Source organism: Astyanax mexicanus, chromosome 3, assembly GCF_023375975.1.
Source record: "Astyanax mexicanus isolate ESR-SI-001 chromosome 3, AstMex3_surface, whole genome shotgun sequence".
Lineage (NCBI taxonomy): Eukaryota > Metazoa > Chordata > Actinopteri > Characiformes > Acestrorhamphidae > Astyanax > Astyanax mexicanus.
In genome coordinates, this window is record NC_064410.1 from 20,563,159 (window position 1) to 20,586,500 (window position 23,342).

The 23,342-nt window shown below is 36.5% G+C and overlaps 2 protein-coding genes across 4 annotated transcripts in view; one reads left to right on the top strand and one right to left on the bottom strand.

Moving 5' to 3' along the window:
• The first annotated feature begins 896 nt into the window (after positions 1-896).
• phactr4a (phosphatase and actin regulator 4a) overlaps positions 897-23,342 on the top strand; it is a 104,116-nt gene continuing 81,670 nt past the window's right edge. Inside the window, exons 1-2 of one of the 3 annotated variants that reach the window (XM_022682954.2) lie at positions 897-1,114; positions 4,642-4,733. The gene's annotated coding sequence lies outside the window, so the exon portion shown is untranslated. The remainder of the gene's footprint in view (positions 1,115-4,641; positions 4,734-23,342) is intronic. The other 2 variants (XM_022682953.2, XM_022682955.2) reach the window with 2 other exon arrangements.
• On the bottom strand, positions 21,378-22,985 carry LOC125799372 (E3 SUMO-protein ligase ZBED1-like). The gene has a single exon (XM_049475918.1). It carries the CDS (start codon positions 22,983-22,985, stop codon positions 21,378-21,380), a length of 1,608 nt encoding a protein of 535 aa, XP_049331875.1.

The following is a 23,342-nucleotide window of genomic DNA, read 5'->3' on the forward strand; positions in this document are numbered from 1 at the left end:
ATCTTGCATTATTTTAATAGCCAACTGCTTTGCTTTTTCAATATCTCCAATAAAAGACATCTAGTACAGTTTTTCTCTATTTCTGAAAGTTTGATAAGTAACTTAGTAAATGATTAAGTGCATGATAGCATAAATTGCAAATGTTGTATGGTATAAAATACCACATATACACTACCTGACCAAAATAAAGTTGTTACCTAGATTTAACTTAATTAATGATTGTGGGGTTGATGCTGCAGTTGGTCAGGTCTAGGTTCAGCAACATAATGATAGAATGAGGTCAGTTGACTACCTGAATATACTGAATATAGACCAGGTTATTCCATCAATGCATTTTTTTCTACCCTGATGACACGAGCATATTCCAAGATATTCAGGGAGCATGAGATCATCATTTTCACACATAGATTGTTCTACCAAGAGTCCAGACCTTAACCCCAATGAGAATCTTTGGGATGTGCTGGAGAAGACTTTGTGCAGTGGTCAGACTTTACCATCATCAAGGCTGCAAGATCTTGTTGAAAAATTAATGAAACACTGGATTGAAAGGAATATTAACATTGCAGAAGTTTATTGAAACAATGCTACTGTGAATATGTGCTGCAATCAAAGCTAGAGGCAGTCCAAATAAATATTAGTGTTTGACCTTTTTTTTTTTGGTGGCGACTTATTTTTTGACCAGTCATTTCCTAAACCATTTAATTTTAAAAGTTTAGCTTAGGTCTGACAATTAAAAAAAATACTCTGTCTATGCTGCTGCTGCTCCTGTTTTTATTTTATTTTATTTATTTATTTATTTATTTATTTATTTATTTTCGGCTGCTGCTCCTCTCGTCTCAGCTCCTAAACACAGCGTGACGTCTCAGACAGGAGCCCTCCTACCGCTTGAAGGGTTAACCTGCTGTCAGCAAACCGAGAGCTGCTTCAGTTCATGGAGGGGCAGCTCTGATACTTTCAGTGAGTTAGGTGAATTATCCTGTCAAAACAGAGCCACGATACTAAACTAGAGGGTTTCTGCGACTGCGGAGTTTTGTTTAAAGCTCGGTAGCGAGCTGGTTTCAGGCTGGGCAGTGCGGTGTTATCCAGCCGGCCGGGCAACTCTACAGGAAAGTAGGTGAGTGCAACCTGTTGCTTCGTTAGCCAGTGAAGTTAGCTAACGCTAGCTAGCATGTTTGCTAACAGGAAATACTGGATTTAAAGGTAGAAAGTTAGCTAGAGTGGAAGCTAGCGTTGCTGGGCTAATTCAGCTATTCATTGGCCACTTTTAATAAAAAAAAAACATTTTAGCTAGTTAAATAAGTTAGCTGTTAGCACATACGTTTAGGTATCTAGATATCTGTTGTGAAACGCCAGCTGATAAAACTATAAACGAGAACGTTTGCCATTCAGGTTTAATGGCACAGGTGGGTTAGCTAGGCTAGCTAACTGAAGTTCTTTAGTAACTTAGGTTAGCCAGTTAGCGTTAGCTAGCTTGTGTAAATAAGTGTCTTGGCTAGTTATGTTTCAGGAAACAAACATTTAAACCCTTTAATATCAGTTGATCAGGGCAAAATATGCAGCTAAATAACTATTTGACTATTCTAGGTGATTCCTGTGAGCTAACCTAGCTTTACCTAACTTTCTGCACCTGTCACTGTGTCAGTTGCCGTGCCTGCTCCTCTGCCAAGCGATTTTAATATATATTGGGCGTGAATGTGTAGTTTCTGTACTATATTCAGTATAAATATGTCATATGTTACACTTCTAGGCTCATTAGAAATATACTATTGTGATATAAGCAGTTGTGGAACCCCAGCTAATAAAACTATACACGAGAACGTTTGCCATACATAACGTTACAGGTTCAATGGCACAGGTAACGTTAGGTTGGCTAGGCTAGCTAACTGAAGTTCTTTAGTAAGTTAGCCAGTTAGCGTTAGCTAGCTTGTGTAAATAATTCGCTTAGCTAGTTTTATTTGAGAAAACAAACATTTAAGCCATGTAATTTCATTCGAACAAGGCAAAACATGCACCACAAGTGGTATATTAGCTGGTTACTAACTGAAAAAACTAACTAACTAGCTAGCTAGCTAGGTTAGCAAAGTTAGCTAGCCAACTATCTATTTTTCTGACTATTCTAGGTAGTGATTCCTGCGAGCTAAGCTAGCTGTACCTAACTTTCTGCACCTGTCACTGTGTCAGTTTCCGTGCCTGCTCCTCTGCCAAGCGATTTTAAGATATATTAGGCGCAAATTCTGCACTATATAAGAAATATATTTTAATTTACACTTCTAGGCTCATTAGAAATACACTATATTCTGATAAACCGGGCATGGTTTGATTTGTCGTGGGCTGCGGTCACCTTGTGGTGCAGCGCCAGGGCACAGATTTAACACTTGGTATTTGGTGTTGATAAGTCTGGCATTTATGACCCAGTACTTACTTTCTCTCACACATAAACCATTTAGCTGTGATTCATACTGTTACAACCAGCCTATTAAAGTTTTATGATTCACTGCAGTACTTCTGTAGTGACAGGAGCTTTAGTTTTAACCTTCTATAATGATCTGTAGTGATACTCGTGTGTTACGTTGTAGTCACACTGTTAAGGCACTGAATTTGAATAACGAGGTAGGGCCTATTTCATGCAGTACTATTTAGGACTGGGAGGTTAATCAAATGTATTAGATCAATTGAATTAACTACTGTTTTAAAGTGTTTTTCAAACTGGAATTATCAAGATTGTACATTTTTACATACAGAGGCTGCCAGAGAGAATCTCAGTAGATAGACTTTGCTTCAGTCTATCAGAAACCTGTAAAAAGATTTTTTATGTGGCAGTGATTTTCATATTTTACACTTTTCATTATATTTAACTGAAATACGGATAAATAAGGATGTTATGTTTGCACCATGTTTAATATAAAAGCTGCATGTTTGGTTGAACTATGGTTAACTATTTGTAATAAAAAAATACATACTTTAAATTGTGCTGTCTGTTTACAAATAAAAATCACAATTGTTATATAAGAACTAAAAATTGTAATTGTGAATGTATCATGTATTTGAAGAATTATTAATTCAAGATTTTTGTTTTTTGTTTTTTTTAACAATAGCCTGTGACTAGGGGTGAGCAACGTGGCCCTAAAATAATATCACAGTAATTAAGGTTATATTATGCATATATGCAATATGTCAAAACACTGTCTGCAACAAAATAAGACTTTAATCATTCATTAGAAACAAAAAATATATACAATATTAATTCTATCAAAGTATGTAAGATAAAATAATGTAGAGAAAATTAGGTACTGTAAAAGAAATCTACTACAACACTAAAGTGCAGAATATGTGGTGCATGTCTGTAGTATAGTTTAAGACTGGGATTCAGGATAACATTTACACTGCTCAGGTTCGTTAATCATTTAAATTACACTGCTGAGGTACATTCATGAGTAAATGTGCATTGCTGAGGTAAATGTATTGTCTGTTGGGACATAAAGTATTCATTTTTCAAGGTATTTTTAAATGTAAGTATGTAATTGCTTTTTATTTGAAAGCCACTGACAAAAATTCATTTAGACTATGTCAAAATTAAGGAAGCCTGCAAAACATGTTCAGTATTCAGTCTTTGGTGAAATGTTCATTTTATTTGGTTTCAGTCAAAATATTTTATTTATGTACATCTTGACTCATTAACTCATTAACATATTTAGATAGTAAGTCATAATGTGACATATATATACTGGATGAAAAACAGCCAAACATTTGAAAGAAAAAAAAAAACAGGTTAAATCCTTTCTTGCCGTTGATGCCAGAAACTGAGAACAAGAACAAAGCACCTAGAAGAATGTTTTTTTTTTTTTTTTTTTTTTTTTTTTATCTGGCAACGACTGATCTTGTAGCCAAACAATTAAAAACTAAACCTACTCCCTACTTATGACTGTAGTGCAGTTTAAGACTGGGTTCCAAAAATCAGCTTTTTGATTCAAAGCATTTTGGTTTATATATACCAGTGATCAATATTTAAAAATTAGCCTATTTTAGACAAAAATCCAAGCCATAATAAGAAAAGCCTATATGAAAAAAGTTCATATTCTTAATAATATTAAAGTTAAGTGTCACTTGTACAATTGATACATTAGACCTCTGAACCCAGTCAAAACCTGTTGTAGTAGTGTTGTGATATATTATCTATAATATGATGCAGTAAAACATGATGATGTATTCAGTTCTAGATCATTTTAAAAAGCATTTAGTACATAGAAACTAAATACACTACATTTCCTTTATAGTAATGCAATTTTTTTATTTGAAGTAAATGAAAATAAAAAAAAAAAACAGTCCCAAAAACCTAATTCTGCACCACACACTTACATGGACATTCATTTCAGCAATACAACCTTTTTATTGTCTGATGCCGTACTTATGATATATTTGCAAATATGCCCTAGAACTCGGCTAGACTGATGAAGACAGATTTTTAGTTTGGGATGCAACACTGTGATCCTCCTCTCTCCTGAATTCCTGTGCATTCCTGTGCATTCTTCCCCTCTGTCTGAAACGAGTTGGAACAAGCGCATTGTTGACTGCTGATGATCATAGACCGACGTTTTTTCCACCTGGAGAATGAAGTACCTGAGGCTGTGTTTTTGTGTTAAGGCTGGAGATATGTGAGGCATTCCCAATGAGTCCAAGTCAGAGTAGTTATTCCGCTGGTGTGGTGTCCAGACTTGTGTGAAGTTGTAGAGAAGGTAAGAAAGAGTTTTGATCAGTTACATCCCAGTTTGTGTTGTAGTTCTATGGATCTTGTGTAGGCCAGAATACTAAGGAAATCACTTAAAACTGTGTAATGGCATTTAAGATTTAGAAATATTCATTACAGTGTATTCAGTACACTGTACCCTGACATAACACATGTTGTGGGATAGGAGCTAGTATTGTCACATGACGTTTGCCATGTTCCATGAAAGCTAAAGAATGCTGCAAAGAATTTAAAGTACATGGACAATTCTAGCCAGAAACCACCAGCCACAATCCTTACCTCCCATTGTGCTGTCCACTGTGGGTGGTAAGGCCTTCTGTGATGTATCCTTGGTACACATGTGACACTGTGGATTGAGTTGGCCACTGATGGGCTTACTCACAAGTTAACACCTTACATCTCATGCAGGTGTTATTCTAGAGCTATATCATGAGAGATAACTTTTCATGATCAATTTACATACTGCTAGCCTATGACTTTTTGCGTGTTTTTGTATGATGGTAAATCAATGCTGGAGCCGAGTAGTTAGCAAAACTTTAGTTTGAGCAATTGTTTCATAACCAACATTCTAAGTAATATGTGTGCAGTACCTGGTTAATCATTACATCTGTCAAGCTATCCCCCCCATACCCCTCCCCCAGTAATCACAACTGTCATTTTATCAGGGCTGCACAATGATACTAGAATTACATTGGTAGTAATTGCCAATTTTACGCCTGTCACAATAACTACATTATCAACTATCATATATTTTGAACAATAAATGGACATGACCTCAATAATATTTGATAATTGTGATTTTGTCTATTGTGTTCATTTGCATGTTTATTCACATATACAACAGTGAACAGTGTTTTAGCCAGTAATGCTAAATGACCAATGCTTCAAGAATTGTGATTCCATACAAACAGTGTGGACTGCAAGTAGGTGAAGAAATATATATATCTATATATATATTTTTAAACTATGATTATTTTAAAAATGCTGTTGTTTTTAAGTGAGTATAATTGCTTTGTTATGCTATACTATTATCATTTTGTCTTTGGAATTTAAATGGTTTTAAAATGACAATAATATCGTTTATCACAATAATTTCTAGGATGATATATCGTCTACAAAATAATGTTATTGTGACAGGCCTAGCCATTTTGCTTAATTGGACAGATGTTTTGACAGATGGTTAGACTTATGTTTTACACCAATATTTGAAGATGCACTAAAATCAAATTTAATTAATTGTACTGAACTTTCACTGTACTGTTCTACCATTTCCCTGTATTCACTACGACCAAGTTTTTTTTTTTCTTATATCAAATGTAAATGCTTTTTTTTATGTGTGTGCATTGGTACTACACATTAGCAAATTTTGTGTTTAGTTAACTGTGGGAAATTGCTGTCCATGGTCTGGAGTCATACAGACAGAGTCTTGTATTGTGCCTTGGGCACCCTCCCACCCCCACCCCCACCCCCTTTATGAGATCCCAAAACACCCCACACCTTTCTTATCTATTTAGACTATGTTGTTAACAACATTCAAGACTATTATCAAGGTACTAGGGGTGTTCTGAAGGTGACTCTGTCAGTCTGTTGTGATAGTAAAGGAGTAGTAAAGTTTAGCAAACTGGATGTTAGTTAAGTGTAGGGCATTGTTTCTTTTCAAAAATTGTATCTTCTCACCTGCTCTATTCTTGCCAGTTTCAGTCTCTTTCAGAATGAGCCATTTAAGGGCTCTGTCACTTTTATGCAAATGAGCTGTTCCTGGCCATGTCTTTTGTGTTTACTGAGTGTTTACCACATATTCTTGTGAGCTTGTTCCCTCTTCTGCTGGCTTGCCATGGACAGTAGGTACAGATCTCTCCATCAGACGTAGTCTGCTGGCTAATCCTGCAGTGTACTGTCCGCAGATCTCAACCAAAATGACTGGAATGGTGTTTTTTTCCAACTGATCTAGTGGGTGGGGCTCTGGTGGGGTTGGCAGGTGAGGGGTGGTGCCAGGATGGTTCAGTGCAGGTTTCCTTATTGTGTCTTTACAAGTAGCTCATTGAAGGATATAATTACTGACCCCAAACTCTTTCAAGTTATTCACAGAATATTGCAATTGGAGTGTTTATCAGGGGAGTTGAGACGAAAGTGGAAATACAAAAGCTTGCTAAAAGTGAGTTTTGCACATTTCCCCTTTAAGGTGGAACAAGAAATGTAGCTATCTATCTAACGACCAAGATGTACTACTAGCCTTTTTGAGCATTTTTGGGCGTGAACACACATTATGTGAGGGTTGGGCTTTGTGTTGTGGACAAGCAGTGAATGGGATTGGGCCTAAACCTTGGTGAGGAGTGCAGACTGAGTTTATATTGTTTATACATAAATTGTAGTTTATTTAGTTGCATTCATACTTATTGGGTTAGTACTATACAAAGATAGAAGTGTGCTGTTTAATAGATTTCTTTGTTCTCCTCTATCACACTACCACAGGCTTTCAGTGGGGTGACATGAGGTGAACCTACCTGCACTGCCCTCCCCATCTCATACCAGACCTTTCCGGGCAGTATCCTGCTCGGCTTACAAACTAGAAGCAGGGCTTCTTCCACTTTGACATGGCTAATGCACCCGCATGACGACATGATGGTATCATTAACCTGACAACGCCATTCTGATTTTTTTGTGTGGGTGCCCCATTTCCACCACTGCCGAAAAAGCATAATATGCTTCACTGTGTAGGGTGGCATTCATTTTCATTACTCATTGTGATGTTGGCCAGTGCAGTCAGTTGGTGTTCTCTTACTGTGTTTGTTAGCCACTGTGTATGATGTTACTGACAGGCAACGCAGCACACGTTTACAACATCGGACTGCAGTCAGCCAGTAAGTCTGTTCTGTTAAGTTTATGTCTCTGGCATGCAACCTGATGGGATGTTGCTCCGGTATGTTTCAAGCTAAGTCAAGCTCGAGGTGGGGGATGGGTATATACTGTAAGCCCCACCTATTTCCTCTGAAAATTGTACTCTAGCACCTCAAGGAACTCTTTCAAGATGCTGAGAATACTATTCCAATTAACTTTACCTCATGAAGACACTGAGATTTAAAAAATACCAAGAGTGTACAGATCTGTCTTCAAAGATAAATGTGGCTGATTAGAAGAATCCAAAGTATAAAAAATATTCTGGTTATATCCTGTATAGCTTAAAAGTCAAATAAAAAAAGAACTTTTTTCTCCATTTGCGTGTGTAATCATGTGCATAATCATGAAGCGCATGCAAAACATAGAGGGTTCTGTTTGGCCTGTTTTCTGGAAAGAATCTGTGAGCCAATCGGTTTTTAGTGTGGGCAGGCAGTGTTTAAGAGAAGCAGCAAGCTCCTATCAAAACTCATTTCGCCTCTGACTACTCTAAAGTACCATGTCTGAGGGTGGGTGTGGTTTAAATCCCTAAAATAAATTTTTATAACTTGGAATGTCTGAGTAAACAAAACTGTAATTCTTAAAAGAAACATTTTCTTTTAAAGTCAAACATGTGCTGAATGTTAATCTACACAGATTTCTCTCCTGAAAACTGTATATTTGGGTGAGTAAAGCTTAGCTTAGATTTTCAGATTTTCACTAAGGCTCGGTGCAGCAGCATTACTATTAGGCCTCATTTACCAGTACTACACTGTGGAACCCTTAGTGTTCTGGTAAGCCAGTGGCTTTACTGCTCCTTTCAACCTGACTGGTAGAATTCATACATAAAGCATATCAGATTATAAAGTGCACTGACGATTTTTGGGAAAAATTTAAGGATTTTAGGTGCGCTTTATATTCTGTAAAATACGGTACACAGAGTGTACACATTTTGCATTCTGTTCCCAGAGCTGTTATCATTGCCTGGTCTGATGCAGTATCTGTACACAGCAGATGTGAAGTTAATCATTGCTGAAAGACTGTTGTACACAGACTGTGCTGCCGTGATTGTAGGTTTTAATGAATGGGCTCTTTACAGTTATACTGTAGATTTATATTATGTAGGCCGAGTTCTTGTAGTACTGTACTGTGCCAGTATATTTTCAGTTATTGAATATGACTACTGGCTAAACAGTGGGTGCTTGTGTATATTAGTTTAGGAGCAAATGCCTGTCATAATGTTTGTTCTTTGAAGAGGTTCTAATGAACTGGTATTCAGCTCCAGTTAATTGGAAACAGTTCCTTCTAAGATGTAGGTCAATGTGCTAACTGTTAAAACCATTTGTCATCATCAATTTAAAATAGAGCTGACTGATTTATAATATTATACTAGTTTATACTAGTATACTGATATAGGTGTTGTGCTCTGATTTTAATTTCAGCAGTTGAAACTTAGTTGAAAGTTAGTGCATCATATTTTTATTCGTTTCAGAAAAAGGATTATTAGGTGGGTTGATATGCTTTGGATCCTGGACAGTCCACAGTCAGATACAAATTCATTTTGGTCTCAGCTGTATCAAAAACCCTTTTCCGTGGATTCTTGCAAGCTCTTTTAAATCTTTATAGTTTAGTCCATAATCTTGTAGTGCAGTCATTTGTGGATAGTTGAAGTTGAAGGCTATTTTTAATCTCTCACACAGGTAATTAATTTTTTTTTTTTTTATGAAGATCAGTGAGTTGGATTGTTTTTCCGTCAGCATTGAAGGTCTTCTTTGGCCTGCCAGTCTCTTGGCGAGTAATGAGCTCACTATTGTGCGCTTTCTTTTTTCATACTTTATTCCACTTACCGTATTATCTGGGCTATAAGCTGCTACTTTTTTACATGCTTTGAGTTCTGTGGCTTATGATTCGGTGTGACTAATACATTTTTATTTTAGTAGGCAAACAAGCTTTAAAAGTGCCTAAATAAACTATTTTCAGAAGAGATAAGTGTGTAGAATAATCCAGAATTGTGCATTTAAATACTAATAATATTAATAATTAACTGATGATAATCACAGCAGCCATGTAACAGATCATGAGTAGGAAATGTTCCTTTCCCTCTGAGCTTCTTACACTACATCCCAAGTAAATAATTGACTTTGATCCCTCTTAATATTACGACTTTACTCTTTTTACTTTTCCTGGTAGGCTTTTGTAGTTTTTTAAACCAGCCATATTGCAGCATGTAATCTTATTTGTGTACATAGCCTATTTAGTTAAAAGTCTGCGGTAGTTGATTCTGGTAATCCCCAGGTTTAACTATTATCTCTAATAGGCTTTTACTGGCACATCTCTTGTCCTGCTGTTCAATAGTATAAAGTATTCTATAAAGAATAGTGTAGTTACACAGTCAGTGTAGTTATTATTGTCTTATTTAAGCCTTTGTGTGTTGGTACATGGTCTATTTGAATCAATAATAAGATGTGTCTTAATGCTCAGAAGGACTTAGTGAAAAAATTAGTGACCTGATAAACAGAGAAACTGGACAGTAATAAAAAAAAAAACTGTGGATAATAAAGCTTGACATTTTTAGTAACTGTTGTTTCAGCAGTTATATTTGTTTTTCTTCAATTTGAACTGTTTAAGGAAACAGCTTTCATGTTTAAGTGGAAGTAGAAGGAAGTGACTGTCCATGGTAACAATTGAATGCATGCTGCACACAGTGATTATGTTGGCCACAACTTAGACAAGGGCACAAGAGTCCAGTTTTAGTAGAGTTTGGGCCCAAAACAGCTAATAATTTGACATTAACCTTCAAACAGGCCTCTTTTAACAACCATTCTTCAGATGAAATTTCTTCTTTAAACACACGGTTTAAAAAAAAAAGATTCTAATTTTCAGCAGTGTTTTCTGTTTTAGGATGTTTTAGGATCAAACATAAGTTTAAGAGAATTCCTATTGAATATATTAGTGAAGGAGACATGTTAAGCAAGAAATTTATAATGTATCCAGGTAGTTGTAACTAGGGTCTTTCTTCTTCACTGCTTCCTCCATGAGGCACATTAGTTTTACACATTTTACCAATATTAGTTTAAGGCAGAAATTTGTAAAATATTGTACTTTGAATTTGTACACTGTTTGTTATGGGGTATCTCTGAGTAAGGTCCATATTGCCACCTATATTGCCCCCATATTGCCATGTCTAGGGTTAATGTACTAAATCAGACGATCATCCACAAACATGTCTGTGAGAAGTATTGCAGTGTTGTTTATACATGATGCCAATGCTTTAGACTAAAGATGCAGGTAATGTATTTTTCACACTATAAGGCACACATAAAGTCCTTTCATTTTCCCAAAATGCACCTTATAATCCGGTGCACCTTATGTATGAATTTTACCAGTCAGGTTGTAAGAAGCAGTAAAAACACTTTGCTGAAGTTTATCATTACAGCTCATTTCTACAGTTTAGTTTTCCAGCACAGAGACACGAGAAGGTAGCAGTTATTATTAGCTGCTAACCACGCTAACCGCTAGCTCTTTTGCTGTTCAAAGGTGAGTATTATCAGCCTGTAACCTGCTGCTAACCCTGGCTAGCACTGCTGGAGCAGCATTAGCATTTCCTGCTAACCACGCTACGCGCTAGTTAGCTCTTTCGCCATTCAAAGGTGAGCATATCAGACTGTAGCCTTTTAGTTTGTTAAAACAAGCTATGTGGGACGAACCACAAGCCAATATAGTGTAGCGCTGCCTGGCTAGCCTACTGTAGATAAACGGAAGCGCTTTATTCACTTAAATGTACAGTTTTCAGGAAAGAAATCTGCGTAGATTAACATCCAGTGCTTTTTATTCAATGACTTGAAAAATAATGCGCCTTATAATCCGGTGCACCTTATAGTGCGAAAAATACGGTATATCCATGCTGGTACCATGCTCACTTAATGGTACCCTGCTCATTTACATATCCACGTGCAGTAAAAAGTACTGGTAAAGAAGTCCAAAGTGAAACTTGCTTCTAAACTCTACTCGCACCACTCAGCCCCCCACTCTTCACTCTATTTCCTATGTTTTTCCCCCAAAAATGTCATCTGATTGGCTGATCAGATCATAATGCCACAGGATCATGTCAATAGAGTAAAACTGATCTCTTTTTTTTATTTTTTTTATTCAGGCATAATTAAAAAAATATTACATTTTTTAATTCATACTAAGTGCCTCAAATAACTCTCATCTGCTCAAAGAAATTCAGTAAAAAAAATGAAATACAGTACACATGGATTACGTCACCTGCTTCCTTGTGCAGCTTCATTTAAAATCAAGCAAATATCTGCAGTGATGTTCAACACAGTACTTTGTCTGTATGCAAATAGCAGCTTCTTACAGCATGACTCATTCCAGTTTTCTTCTTTTTGGGTGATGCATAAGTAGTGTGAAGTCTCTGTGCTTAGATGATGTTGTTGTTGGTTAATTACGTGCTACATGAAGCATGAAATGCTGATATTAGCAGCAGAAATGAATTGCTAAGACATTAATGACTTTTGTTTTTGTGTTGTTCACTAAACACAAACTATCCAACAGTGATGCACTAAAACTTTTGTTGTCTATATTTAGTATTTAATAAGTACTTGCATGAAAACCCCAAAGATTAAGCAGGTAGCAGTATGATAATTAAAAGCGGAAATTGTATGATTAATAATGATAGCTGGAGGCATTGAGAGTAGCTTGCCTTGTGGGAATTTATTAGAACTCTTTGTACAGTGGATGTTCAGTAGGTTAGTGAAGGCAGAGTGCTGGTTTGTGGGTGTTTATTAGAACTCTTTGTACAGTGGATGTTCAGTAGGTTAGTAAATGCAGAGTGCTGGTTTGTGGGTGTTTATTAGAACTCTTTGTACAGTGGATGTTCAGCAAGTTAGTAAATGCAGAGTGCTGGTTTGTGGGTGTTTATTAGAACTCTTTGTACAGTGGATGTTCAGTAGGTTAGTGAAGGCAGAGTGCTGGTTTGTGGGTGTTTATTAGAACTCTTTGTACAGTGGATGTTCAGTAGGTTAGTGAAGGGAGAGCGCAGGTTTGTGGGTGTTTATTAGAACTCTTTGTACAGTGGATGTTCAGTAGGTTAGTGAATGCAGAGTGCTGGTTTGTGGGTGTTTATTAGAACTCTTTGTACAGTGGATGTTCAGTAGGTTAGTGAAGGCAGAGTGCTGGTTTGTGGGTGTTTATTAGAACTCTTTGTACAGTGGATGTTCAGTAGGTTAGTGAATGCAGAGTGCTGGTTTGTGGGTGTTTATTAGAACTCTTTGTACAGTGGATGTTCAGTAGGTTAGTGAAGGCAGAGTGCTGGTTTGTGGGTGTTTATTAGAACTATTTGTACAGTGGATGTTCAGTAGGTTAGTGAATGCAGAGTGCTGGTTTGTGGGTGTTTATTAGAACTCTTTGTACAGTGGATGTTCAGTAGGTTAGTGAAGGCAGAGTGCTGGTTTGTGGGTGTTTATTAGAACTCTTTGTACAGTGGATGTTCAGTAGGTTAGTGAAGGCAGAGTGCTGGTTTGTGGGTGTTTATTAGAACTCTTTGTACAGTGGATGTTCAGTAGGTTAGTAAATGCAGAGTGCTGGTTTGTGGGTGTTTATTAGAACTCTTTGTACAGTGGATGTTCAATAAGTTAGTAAATGCAGAGTGCTGGTTTGTGGGTGTTTATTAGAACTCTTTGTACAGTGGATGTTCAGTAGGTTAGTGAAGGGAGAGCGCAGGTTTGTGGGTGTTTATTAGAACTCTTTGTACAGTGGATGTTCAGTAGGTTAGTGAAGGCAGAGTGCTGGTTTGTGGGTGTTTATTAGAACTCTTTGTACAGTGGATGTTCAGTAGGTTAGTAAAGGCAGAGTGCTGGTTTGTGGGTGTTTATTAGAACTCTTTGTACAGTGGATGTTCAGTAGGTTAGTGAATGCAGAGTGCTGGTTTGTGGGTGTTTATTACAACTCTTTGTACAGTGGATGTTCAGTAGGTTAGTGAAGGCAGAGTGCTGGTTTGTGGGTGTTTATTAGAACTCTTTGTACAGTGGATGTTCAGTAGGTTAGTGAAGGCAGAGTGCTGGTTTGTGGGTGTTTATTAGAACTCTTTGTACAGTGGATGTTCAGTAGGTTAGTGAAGGCAGAGTGCAGGTTTGTGGGTGTTTATTAGAACTCTTTGTACAGTGGATGTTCAGTAGGTTAGTAAATGCAGAGTGCAGGTTTGTGGGTGTTTATTAGAACTCTCTGTACAGTGGATGTTCAGTAAGTTAGTGAATGCTGAGTGCTGGTTTGTGGGTGTTTATTAGAACTCTTTGTACAGTGGATGTTCAGTAGGTTAGTGAAGGGAGAGTGCAGGTTTGTGGGTGTTTATTAGAACTCTCTGTACAGTGGATGTTCAGTAAGTTAGTGAATGCAGAGTGCAGGTTTGTGGGTGTTTATTAGAACTCTTTGTACAGTGGATGTTCAGTAGGTTAGTAAATGCAGAGCGCAGGTTTGTGGGTGTTTATTAGAACTCTTTGTACAGTGGATGTTCAGTAGGTTAGTAAATGCAGAGCGCAGGTTTGTGGGTGTTTATTAGAACTCTTTGTACAGTGGATGTTCAGTAGGTTAGTGAAGGCAGAGTGCTGGTTTGTGGGTGTTTATTAGAACTCTCTGTACAGTGGATGTTCAGTAAGTTAGTGAATGCAGAGTGCTGGTTTGTGGGTGTTTATTAGAACTCTTTGTACAGTGGATGTTCAGTAGGTTAGTGAAGGGAGAGTGCTGGTTTGTGGGTGTTTATTAGAACTCTTTGTACAGTGGATGTTCAGTAGGTTAGTGAAGGCAGAGTGCTGGTTTGTGGGTGTTTATTAGAACTCTTTGTACAGTGGATGTTCAGTAGGTTAGTGAATGCAGAGTGCTGGTTTGTGGGTGTTTATTAGAACTCTTTGTACAGTGGATGTTCAGTAGGTTAGTGAAGGGTGAGTGCAGGTTTGTGGGTGTTTATTAGAACTCTTTGTACAGTGGATGTTCAGTAGGTTAGTGAATGCAGAGTGCTGGTTTGTGGGCCGTGTGTACTTTAGCCTCTCAGAGCTATGTAAATACAGTGCAGTGGGATCAGGTCACTTTACGAAACCAGTCTGTCCAGCTCTGTCTCACTGCCTGCCTTTCTTCTTTTATCTTTGATTCCTTCTTTATTTATTTCTATCATTATTTCTGTCATTCTTTCATTTTAAAATAGGCTCTGTTCCTTATTTTTGTTTATTTTATTTTATTTTATTTTTATTTTCTACTATATTTTATAATTTCTTCTTATTTTTTCTAATTTTTTTAACCATTGGGTCTTTTGTCTGTTTTTGTTCCTTTTTTTTGTTCTTTCCTTTGAGTGTCTTTCTGTTTCCTCAAGCACAGCTCAGTCTGTCTGCTTACCAGAAGTTGTGTGCTGTTACTGAATTTGCTGTTTTGCACTTTCAGGCAGAAGTACCTCTATTTAACATGTTTCCCCTTATAACACAAAGCTGATTTTAAATATGTTTGATTAGAAAACCGATCGTATCTGATTAAGCAGATTCTTTTTGCAGTCTCATTAAAAGTGGATATAATTTCTACATGTACTGCACTTGAGTTTAAATAATTAGCTCATTTAAATCTTGTTTAATTTAAAGTGTAAAAAATTGTGATCATAAAATACTGTTATAATACTGAGGTGATTACATTAGTATTTTCTACTAGACCTTAAAAGTACAATGTATAATATTATCCTACTAGTCTGTTCATTTAAAGTTATCTTTACTGTGTTACTTTGTATGCTATGTAACACTTGTTGAAAAATATTAATATTAACATTAAACATTTTACACTGTGCAGTTTTTGTTTTTTCACTTTATAAGACACACTTAAAATGCTTTAATTTTCCAAAAAAATAAATAAATAAATAAAACAAATATTATAAGACATTGTGTCTTATAATCCAGTGCAACTTTTGTATGAATTCTACAAGTCAGGTTGTAAGAAGCAGTAAAGCCGCTCTGCTAAAGTACAGCGTTATACAGAAGTTTCAGTTATGTTCTTCAGCACAGAAGCTGGAGCAGTTAGCATTTGCTGCTAACCACGCTAAGCATTCATTCTTTCGCTGTTCAATGACAAGTATATCGGCCTGTAGCTTGCTGCTAACCCCAAGTGGCATTGCTGGTACAGCATTAGCATTAGACGCTAAGCGCAATTTCTTTTGCCATTTAGAGGCAAGTGTATCAAGCTATGTGGTATAAACCTCTAGCAAATATGACATTGGCTTACCGGAACACTCAGGATTCCTCTTTGTAGCGCTGTCAGACAGCATTTACTAGCTTTAACTGCAGCTGTCTTCTAATGCTGCTGCTGCTGCACCCAGTTTTAGTGGAAATTTGGAAATCTAAGCTTACTGTACATAATCCGAGGTATTTTACTCACCCAAATAAACAGTTTTTAGGAGAGAAATCTGTGTAGATTAACATCCAGCCCTCATATTTTTAAGAATTAGTCGTGTTTACTTAGCTTAGCTTTACCTAACGTAGTTAGAAGTAAAACCTGATGACACCCCTGTTCCTTACTAGTGTCGCTTAATGTGCCTTATAATCTGGTGCGCCTTATAGTGCAAAAAATACAGTACTTTAGGTAACATTTTAATGAATTGCAGCAAAGAAAAGGCATTGCACATCTTACAAACTACCTTACAACATATTTCATTATAAAAGAATCAGCAATTCTTACTGATAGGTAATACTTATTTTAGTTTACAGACAAACAAAATCTACTTACTGTACCTTTAAATAAAATAAAAATATAAGCATCCCAGCTCATTCTGTTAATGCTATCACCTCACTTGTCATGGAAACACAGTGTGTAATACTGAGGTCAGCATAATGAAAACACACCCTCTAGTGCACGCTCCAGCAGACACTCATGCACACACTCCTGCAGGGTGACCTGCTCTGCATCATTTAAAACAGCAGTTACACTGATAGCCTCAGGTGTTCCTGCTGCTTGAGCTCTCTTGTGTTACCTGCAGGGCAAAAGGAAACATTGGTGCATGATGGGATAGGAGTGTCCTCTGCATTCACTGCTCAGAGTACAGTGCTCTCCCCCTGCTGGAAGCTGTGTCCTACTGTGTTCTACTGTGTCAGAGCTGTATGTATTTAATTATAACTATGCATTAATTAATGAATAAACATGGAGGCTGAATAAATAGACCTGTGTTTTCTGTGTAGCTTCATAGATAAGTTACTCTATTATATTTAGCATCCATGAAACGTAAGGTCTCATCCAAATGCCAGAAATCACTATCTGCAGGCTGCTGCATGTCTTTCAGTTAAAATAAGTAAGTTTAGTGCTGGACTGTATAATCAAAATTCATATTGCAATATATTACTTTTCTGTATCATATCATTTAAATATTGATTTGAACAGTATAAAAGCAGGCTATCTATCTATATGTCACCATGCACATTGCCAGCCTACAGAATGCTATAGTTTTGTGCCCTTCCTGCTTGGTTTGAAAACAGTGAACTTATGCCAGTTCCCAGCAAATATTGTGCCCAATATTTTATAATTAATAAAAGACATTTACACATGCCGGGTGATATTTTCTAAAGAACCTAGAATACTTAACTTTGTCTAAAATAGTAATTGCACTCTGACAGTTTTTTTTTATATCAATGGCTGAAATATGGTGCTCTGTAATAATAGAATACATAAAAAAAATAAATGTTACCATATTTTGATCAAAGCTTATTAACTAGCTGGTGATGTAAAAAAAAATCTGAGCTGGTACAATTGCTGATATTTGGGTAGGTTCTGTCATTTGGATGATATGTGGATTATGGCTATAGCTCATTCAGGTCTTTAGTTATTGTGTTTTTTTTTTTTTTTTTTTTTTTTTTTTTTTTTTTTTAACGCAATATATCTATTGGCTCAACTCTGGCTAGCAGCGAAACTCTGCAGCAGGCTTGGAGTGTGGTAGCCCAGATGCTATATGTTTTCTGAGACAAATTTTTTGGTAGTAGAACTGTGGCACTCTGCTTGTCAGACTGAGTAATTAAGTAAGTCCTGTCTTTTGATTTGATATGTGTATGATGTAGCGCTGGGCAATATTGTGTAAAAAAAAAATAATAAATATATATATATATATATATATATATATATATATATATATATATATAATGTGTATGTGTATATATATATGTGCATATATATATGTATATATATGTATATATATATATATATATATATATATATATATATATATATATACATATATATACACATACATGTATATATATGTATATATGTATATATATAAATGTTCTTTTAATATTTGAGCGATTCTCAATTACAGTGTTTAGTTCCTTCATAATTACATGCATTTTTTTTGCAAATTTGCAAACAAACAGCAACATTTACAGTGACACAAAAGCTATGTTTTCCTTTAAAAAATAAAATAAATAAATATTTTGAAGCTAAATGTCGTTTTATTTATTTTATTTTCTTTACAAATAGTAGACAGCTCATTTAACCTTACATGCAGCTTTGCTTTTCCTCAGTAAAGTACAGAATACGTCCCAAAATGAAATGCAAAACCACTATTACATTCCATTTCACTGCACTTGCTCTTTTTTATTAAAAATTAATAGACAAGAATTTGCAATTTTAAAACCAAACACTGAATTTGTGTCTGTATTGCGCATAAAATACAATCAGCTAATCTACACTGTATTCCACTGTGTGGCACTGCGAATGTTTAAAAGCAAATCACAGTGCACAGGATTGCATTTCGTCTAGGAGCACTGCAGTATTTGTGCCACAATGATATGTAATCACTGTCCAATCAGATTTTTTTTTATCATATTAATTATCGATATTGAATAATAGTCCAACCCCTTGTAATGCTATGTTTGGCAATATGGTAATTTTTCTCACATTAAAGTGCATTTGTGTGTCTGTACATATTAATATGCTTATTGTAAGTCGCTTGTTTTGTTAAATGTTTTTAGAATATAAAGCTTTTTTTTTTTGAAGTAACATACACAACTTGTGCTGGTAAGCAGCATGAGACCAGACGAGCTTTTGTTCAGTGTGTGTTTGAAGCAGAATTGTAGGTGTTGTAAAAGGTTGTTAAAATCATCCTGTGGCTCAGAGCGTCTGTAACCGTTTCACAGAGCTGAATGCAGGAAAGACCTGCAGCAGCTGGTACTCTCTGAGGGTCATTATGTGTCCAGTGTGTAGGTGGACTGGGTTCAGTGTACACAAAACATTACAGCTCTAACTCAGCTGCTGCAGAGGTTCACTTTTTAACACAGTGCATAGCCTGCAGAGCAGCACAGTAGACAAACCGGTTTAACAGAGGCAGTGATATTTCCACAGTGGGCAGCTGGGTCATGTCCTACCTTTCTGTCCCTGCTTTTCATTTCTGTGACGCTTTAAAGAGGGATTTCTCCAGCAATCTCAAAGCATGGCCTATGGTCTCACTTTTGTACCTATTTTGCAAGCTCTGTTAAAGTTACTTTTAAAATGCGTGTGCACTATTAAGAACTGGAACACTCTTTCTTTTAGCTTATAATGGCAGTGGGATAGCATTAGCTAAGGTATAGTGAAATATATAAAAAAAAACAACCTTCTGTTTTTAATTGCAAGTTAAGCAGAGATACAATATCAAAGAGTACAATAATTTAGGCTACTAAATTAGTGGTAGGAGATGAAGGTTTATTTTTGTTTTGTTTGTAATTTTGGTGATTGTGGTTAAATAGGGTCTGAACCATTTAGTATTTTATGTGGAGAGCAATGTTTGTTAGCTCTATTACGCTGCTGTGCTAATAACTACTCACTCTTTGAACAGAAAGAAAGACTCTCGCAAGGGGTATCTGGTTAGTAATGTTTTTATACACTTTCCTGCGCAAGACAAGTTGGTCTTACACATTCTACAAATAAATGTTTTAGTCAGAAACTGGGAACAAAAATAATCTGGACTGCGAGGAATACAGCACAAGCTGTTTAAGAGTGTCTGCATTCATGCACATGCTCTCTAGTTCCATCTAGCTGTTAAATAAGGAAATTCAGCTTGATGAGACCAATCTACAATGAACCTCACACAGAGCTGTTGTAGTTCTTAACTCCTGAATAGGATCTACTTGGCTTTTAGGATTGATTTGGGTATACTAGAAATGTCGAATGACATATTTTGTCTGAAAATCAGATATTCTGGAAGATGCAGATATGTGGTCAGTTAATCTTTCCATTTCTAGTAATAAATAAAAAAAAATATCTGGTTGTTTATTTGTATTTCTAATAATAGTTATGGTGAAAGTGTATAGTATGTATGATTTCACTGTAGTTTCACAATGTGGTTTGTTGTGGTTTCAACATCTTGTTCATCAGCAGGTCAAATGTTCCAGTCCTGTACGCCTGTTGTCAGTTTGAGTTTTTTTTTAAAAGCAGTGTGTGACACACAGACAGGCTTGGCTATGAGTCAGATCCCTTAAAGCAGAAAGGACAATTTGTTCAAGGTCAGTTAGCTTGCTGGCAGCCTTTTTTATTTCTTTGTTCTACAGAATCATGCAGAAGGTCTTATACAAGAGAAAACTCAACTTCTGATCAAGATTGTCACTTTAGTTTTTTTTTTTTATTATTAATCACAATTTAGAAAAAATAAGACCATTACAATGGACTGTTACAATAGACCACAAACACTAGTCTTTTTCCTAGTACTCTTCTAAGTACCTGGAAAACTATGAAGCCTTCAAAGGGAACATATCCATTCTGTTTATTACTGTGCATTTAAGACTGATATATGTGCAAGCTGTATTTTGGCAAAACGATAACAGACACATCTATAATGAGAAGACCAGCTACTGACTGAATTAAGAATAGGTGTTCTTCTATCGCTTACTGCAGTGTCTGTTTATGGATAATGTCTTGCCTTCAAAAAAAAGAGCCAATTAGCATGCTGGTTGTGCTGAGAGTGGATAAGGGTCAGCATGCTAGTGTGGATGCTAGGGCTGTCCCTAACGATTATTTTTTAAACGATTATTCTAACGATTATTTTTTTCGATTAGTCGACTAATCTATTTATTGAGAAACATATATAAAATAATTATTATTATACGTTTTAAAAGGGAGGAATTCTACTTTTGAGTAACACACTGCCTGGCCAAAAAAAGGTCACCACACTAAACAGCTGTGTAACCAAAATAATCCTTTAATACTACTTTTTTCTTCTCAAACAAGTTCTTTTTAAACAAAATATAAATATAAAAATAAATAAAGTAAAATAAATTAAATTCCAGCTCAAAACTTAACTCAGTCACAGACCAGAAATCAAATGTTCTCAAATGCGGCTGTGTCCCTTAGTCCAACAATGTGTCTAGACCAGAATATTCACAAAATAAAATAAAGTGCAATTTCAGCAATGTTACCTTTTTATATACAAAACACAAACTAGTCCAGAAATCAAATATTTAAGCTCACAAACACAGAATGAACGGCTTTTCACATAGTATGAACTAAAAAAAAACTATTTCAATTGAAAAAACTTAACTAAAATATTCTCTTAGTAAACCAAATTAAATTTCAAGACAAAGCTCAACTCCAGAAATAAAATGTTCTCAAATGCTGCTGTGCTCCTGAGTCCAACAATGTGTCCAGCACAGAAAATTCACAAAATAAAATAAAGTGCAATTTCAGCAAACGTTAGCTTTTTTTAGTCATGAAATCAAATATTTTAGCTCACGAACACAGTGCACGGCTTTTCATGTGTTCTGTTTTTTACTCAGACATTCGTGTGGAGAAATGTGAGCATATCCACATGCTCTGACGTCAGGCTTGATCTTTTTTTTGTCACAATGTTTCCTGCAGCTGAGAAGAGGCGCTCAGATGGAGTTGATGTTGCAGGGACTGACAAGTACGATTTGGCTAGGATAGCAAGGGTGGGGAACCTGGCTGCATTTTCCTTCCACCACTGGAGTGGGCTCTTATCTCTTGATATACATTGATCACCAAAATACATGAGTACTTCGTTCCTCACTATTTCACCGTCTGCCTCATGGTCCTCATCTTCTTCATTGCTGTTATGCCCCTCTGAGTCTGAGCCTAACAATGTGTCCAGCACAGACCTTTTCCTGGGTGAACCCTGTGGCTGGGCACTGGCTGAGTCATCTTGCCCAACACCACCTGCCTGTTGTTGAAGCTGTTCCTGTTCATGTTTTTTGGCTTGAAGTGCTAAAGTCTGAACTTTGATTTGGACTTTCAGGCTGTCATCTGATGACAGGAACCTTAGCTTGCGGAATCTTGGATCAAGGGCTGCAGCAATTAAACACACATTTTTACCAACTTCTTTGAATTTGATCTCACCCTCCCACCTTGAAACCATCTCGTGTCCTGCAGATGTTTGAAAAGAGTTGACAGGAGCTGACTCAAAGGAAATTTTTTGTGTGGATTTCTGGAGACCTTTTACGAGTGGAGGTAAAGCTGAGGATGTGACATAAGCCTCTCCACTCAGGAAGACAGTGGCTTGCTCAAAGGGCTTGAGAACCTGTTCCAGTTCCTCCAGAAGGGTCCACTGCTCAGCTTTTAGATCCAAGTAGTGCTTTCCTCGTGGTGTGACCTCTGGATCTGAAAGGGTTGCAGTCACTGGCCACCTCTGCTCCAAGAGCCGACTCACCATGTAATAAGAACTGTTCCATCTTACAGGAACATCCTGGATTAGTTTATGCTCAGCTGTGCCCCATTGCTTTTGTTTTTGTTTAAGCTTGCTGCTGGCCAGTTCACTCCTCCTAAAATGCTCTACAAGGGACCTTGCAGCACCAAGGGTCTTATTTACTTGGGGATCCTTTTTCAAGGCATGGTTGACTACTAACTGAAGAGTATGGCCAGCACATCTCTGTGAAGCAACTCCATACTTCTCTTCCAAGATCCGAAGAGCTGCCACAATATTTGCAGCATTATCATGTACAACAGCCAGTACATCACTGAGAGAGAATCCAAACTTCTCTGCTGCTTTTTCAACCCACTCAGCGATATTTTCTGCTGTGTGACGCTCCTCAAGCGGCATTGTAGTTAGATTGTATGATGTGAGCTCCCAATCTTTATTAATAAAGTGGCAGGTAACTCCCAAGTATGCTTCATTTGCAATACTTGTCCAGGCGTCTGTGGTGAGTGTGATTTTTGATGCAACATTTTTGAGTTTGTCTTTTACACTATCAAGAGTTGCCTCATATTTCTTCTCCATTAAATCTGTAAAGTAGCGTCTGGAGGGAAGTGTGTACCCTGAGTGAAAAGTGTTGATCATTTCACGAAAGCCTTGACCCTCCACAATAGCAAGGGGTCTCATATCCTTGATAATCATCTGTAGGATGCTTTCAGAAAGCTCAGCTGCCATCTTAGGTGTGCAAGAATTTTGGCTCATTTTGTGGAAATAGTGCTCCACACTGCTTTGCCTGATCATCACAAAGAGAAACATAAAGCATGTTAGAATAACAATGAGATTTCTTATGAGAAAAAAAAATCTATTTTTTAAGACTTAAATTTGTCTCTAAGTGGTATTAGAGACAACTTTCACAATAATAAAATACACATAAACCAGCCAGATGATTAGACTAATTTTAGCCAGCAATTACACATTTCACTATATGGCTTATCTACACAAAACGATAAATTGTTATATTTATTATAATAATAATAATAATAATAATAATAATAATAATAATAATAATAACAACAACAATACAAGCCTACT

Excerpts from the sequence above, each read along its gene's own strand:
- LOC125799372 (XM_049475918.1), bottom strand. The coding sequence starts at position 22,985 with ATGGCAGCTGAGCTTTCTGAAAGCATCCTACAGATGATTATCAAGGAT.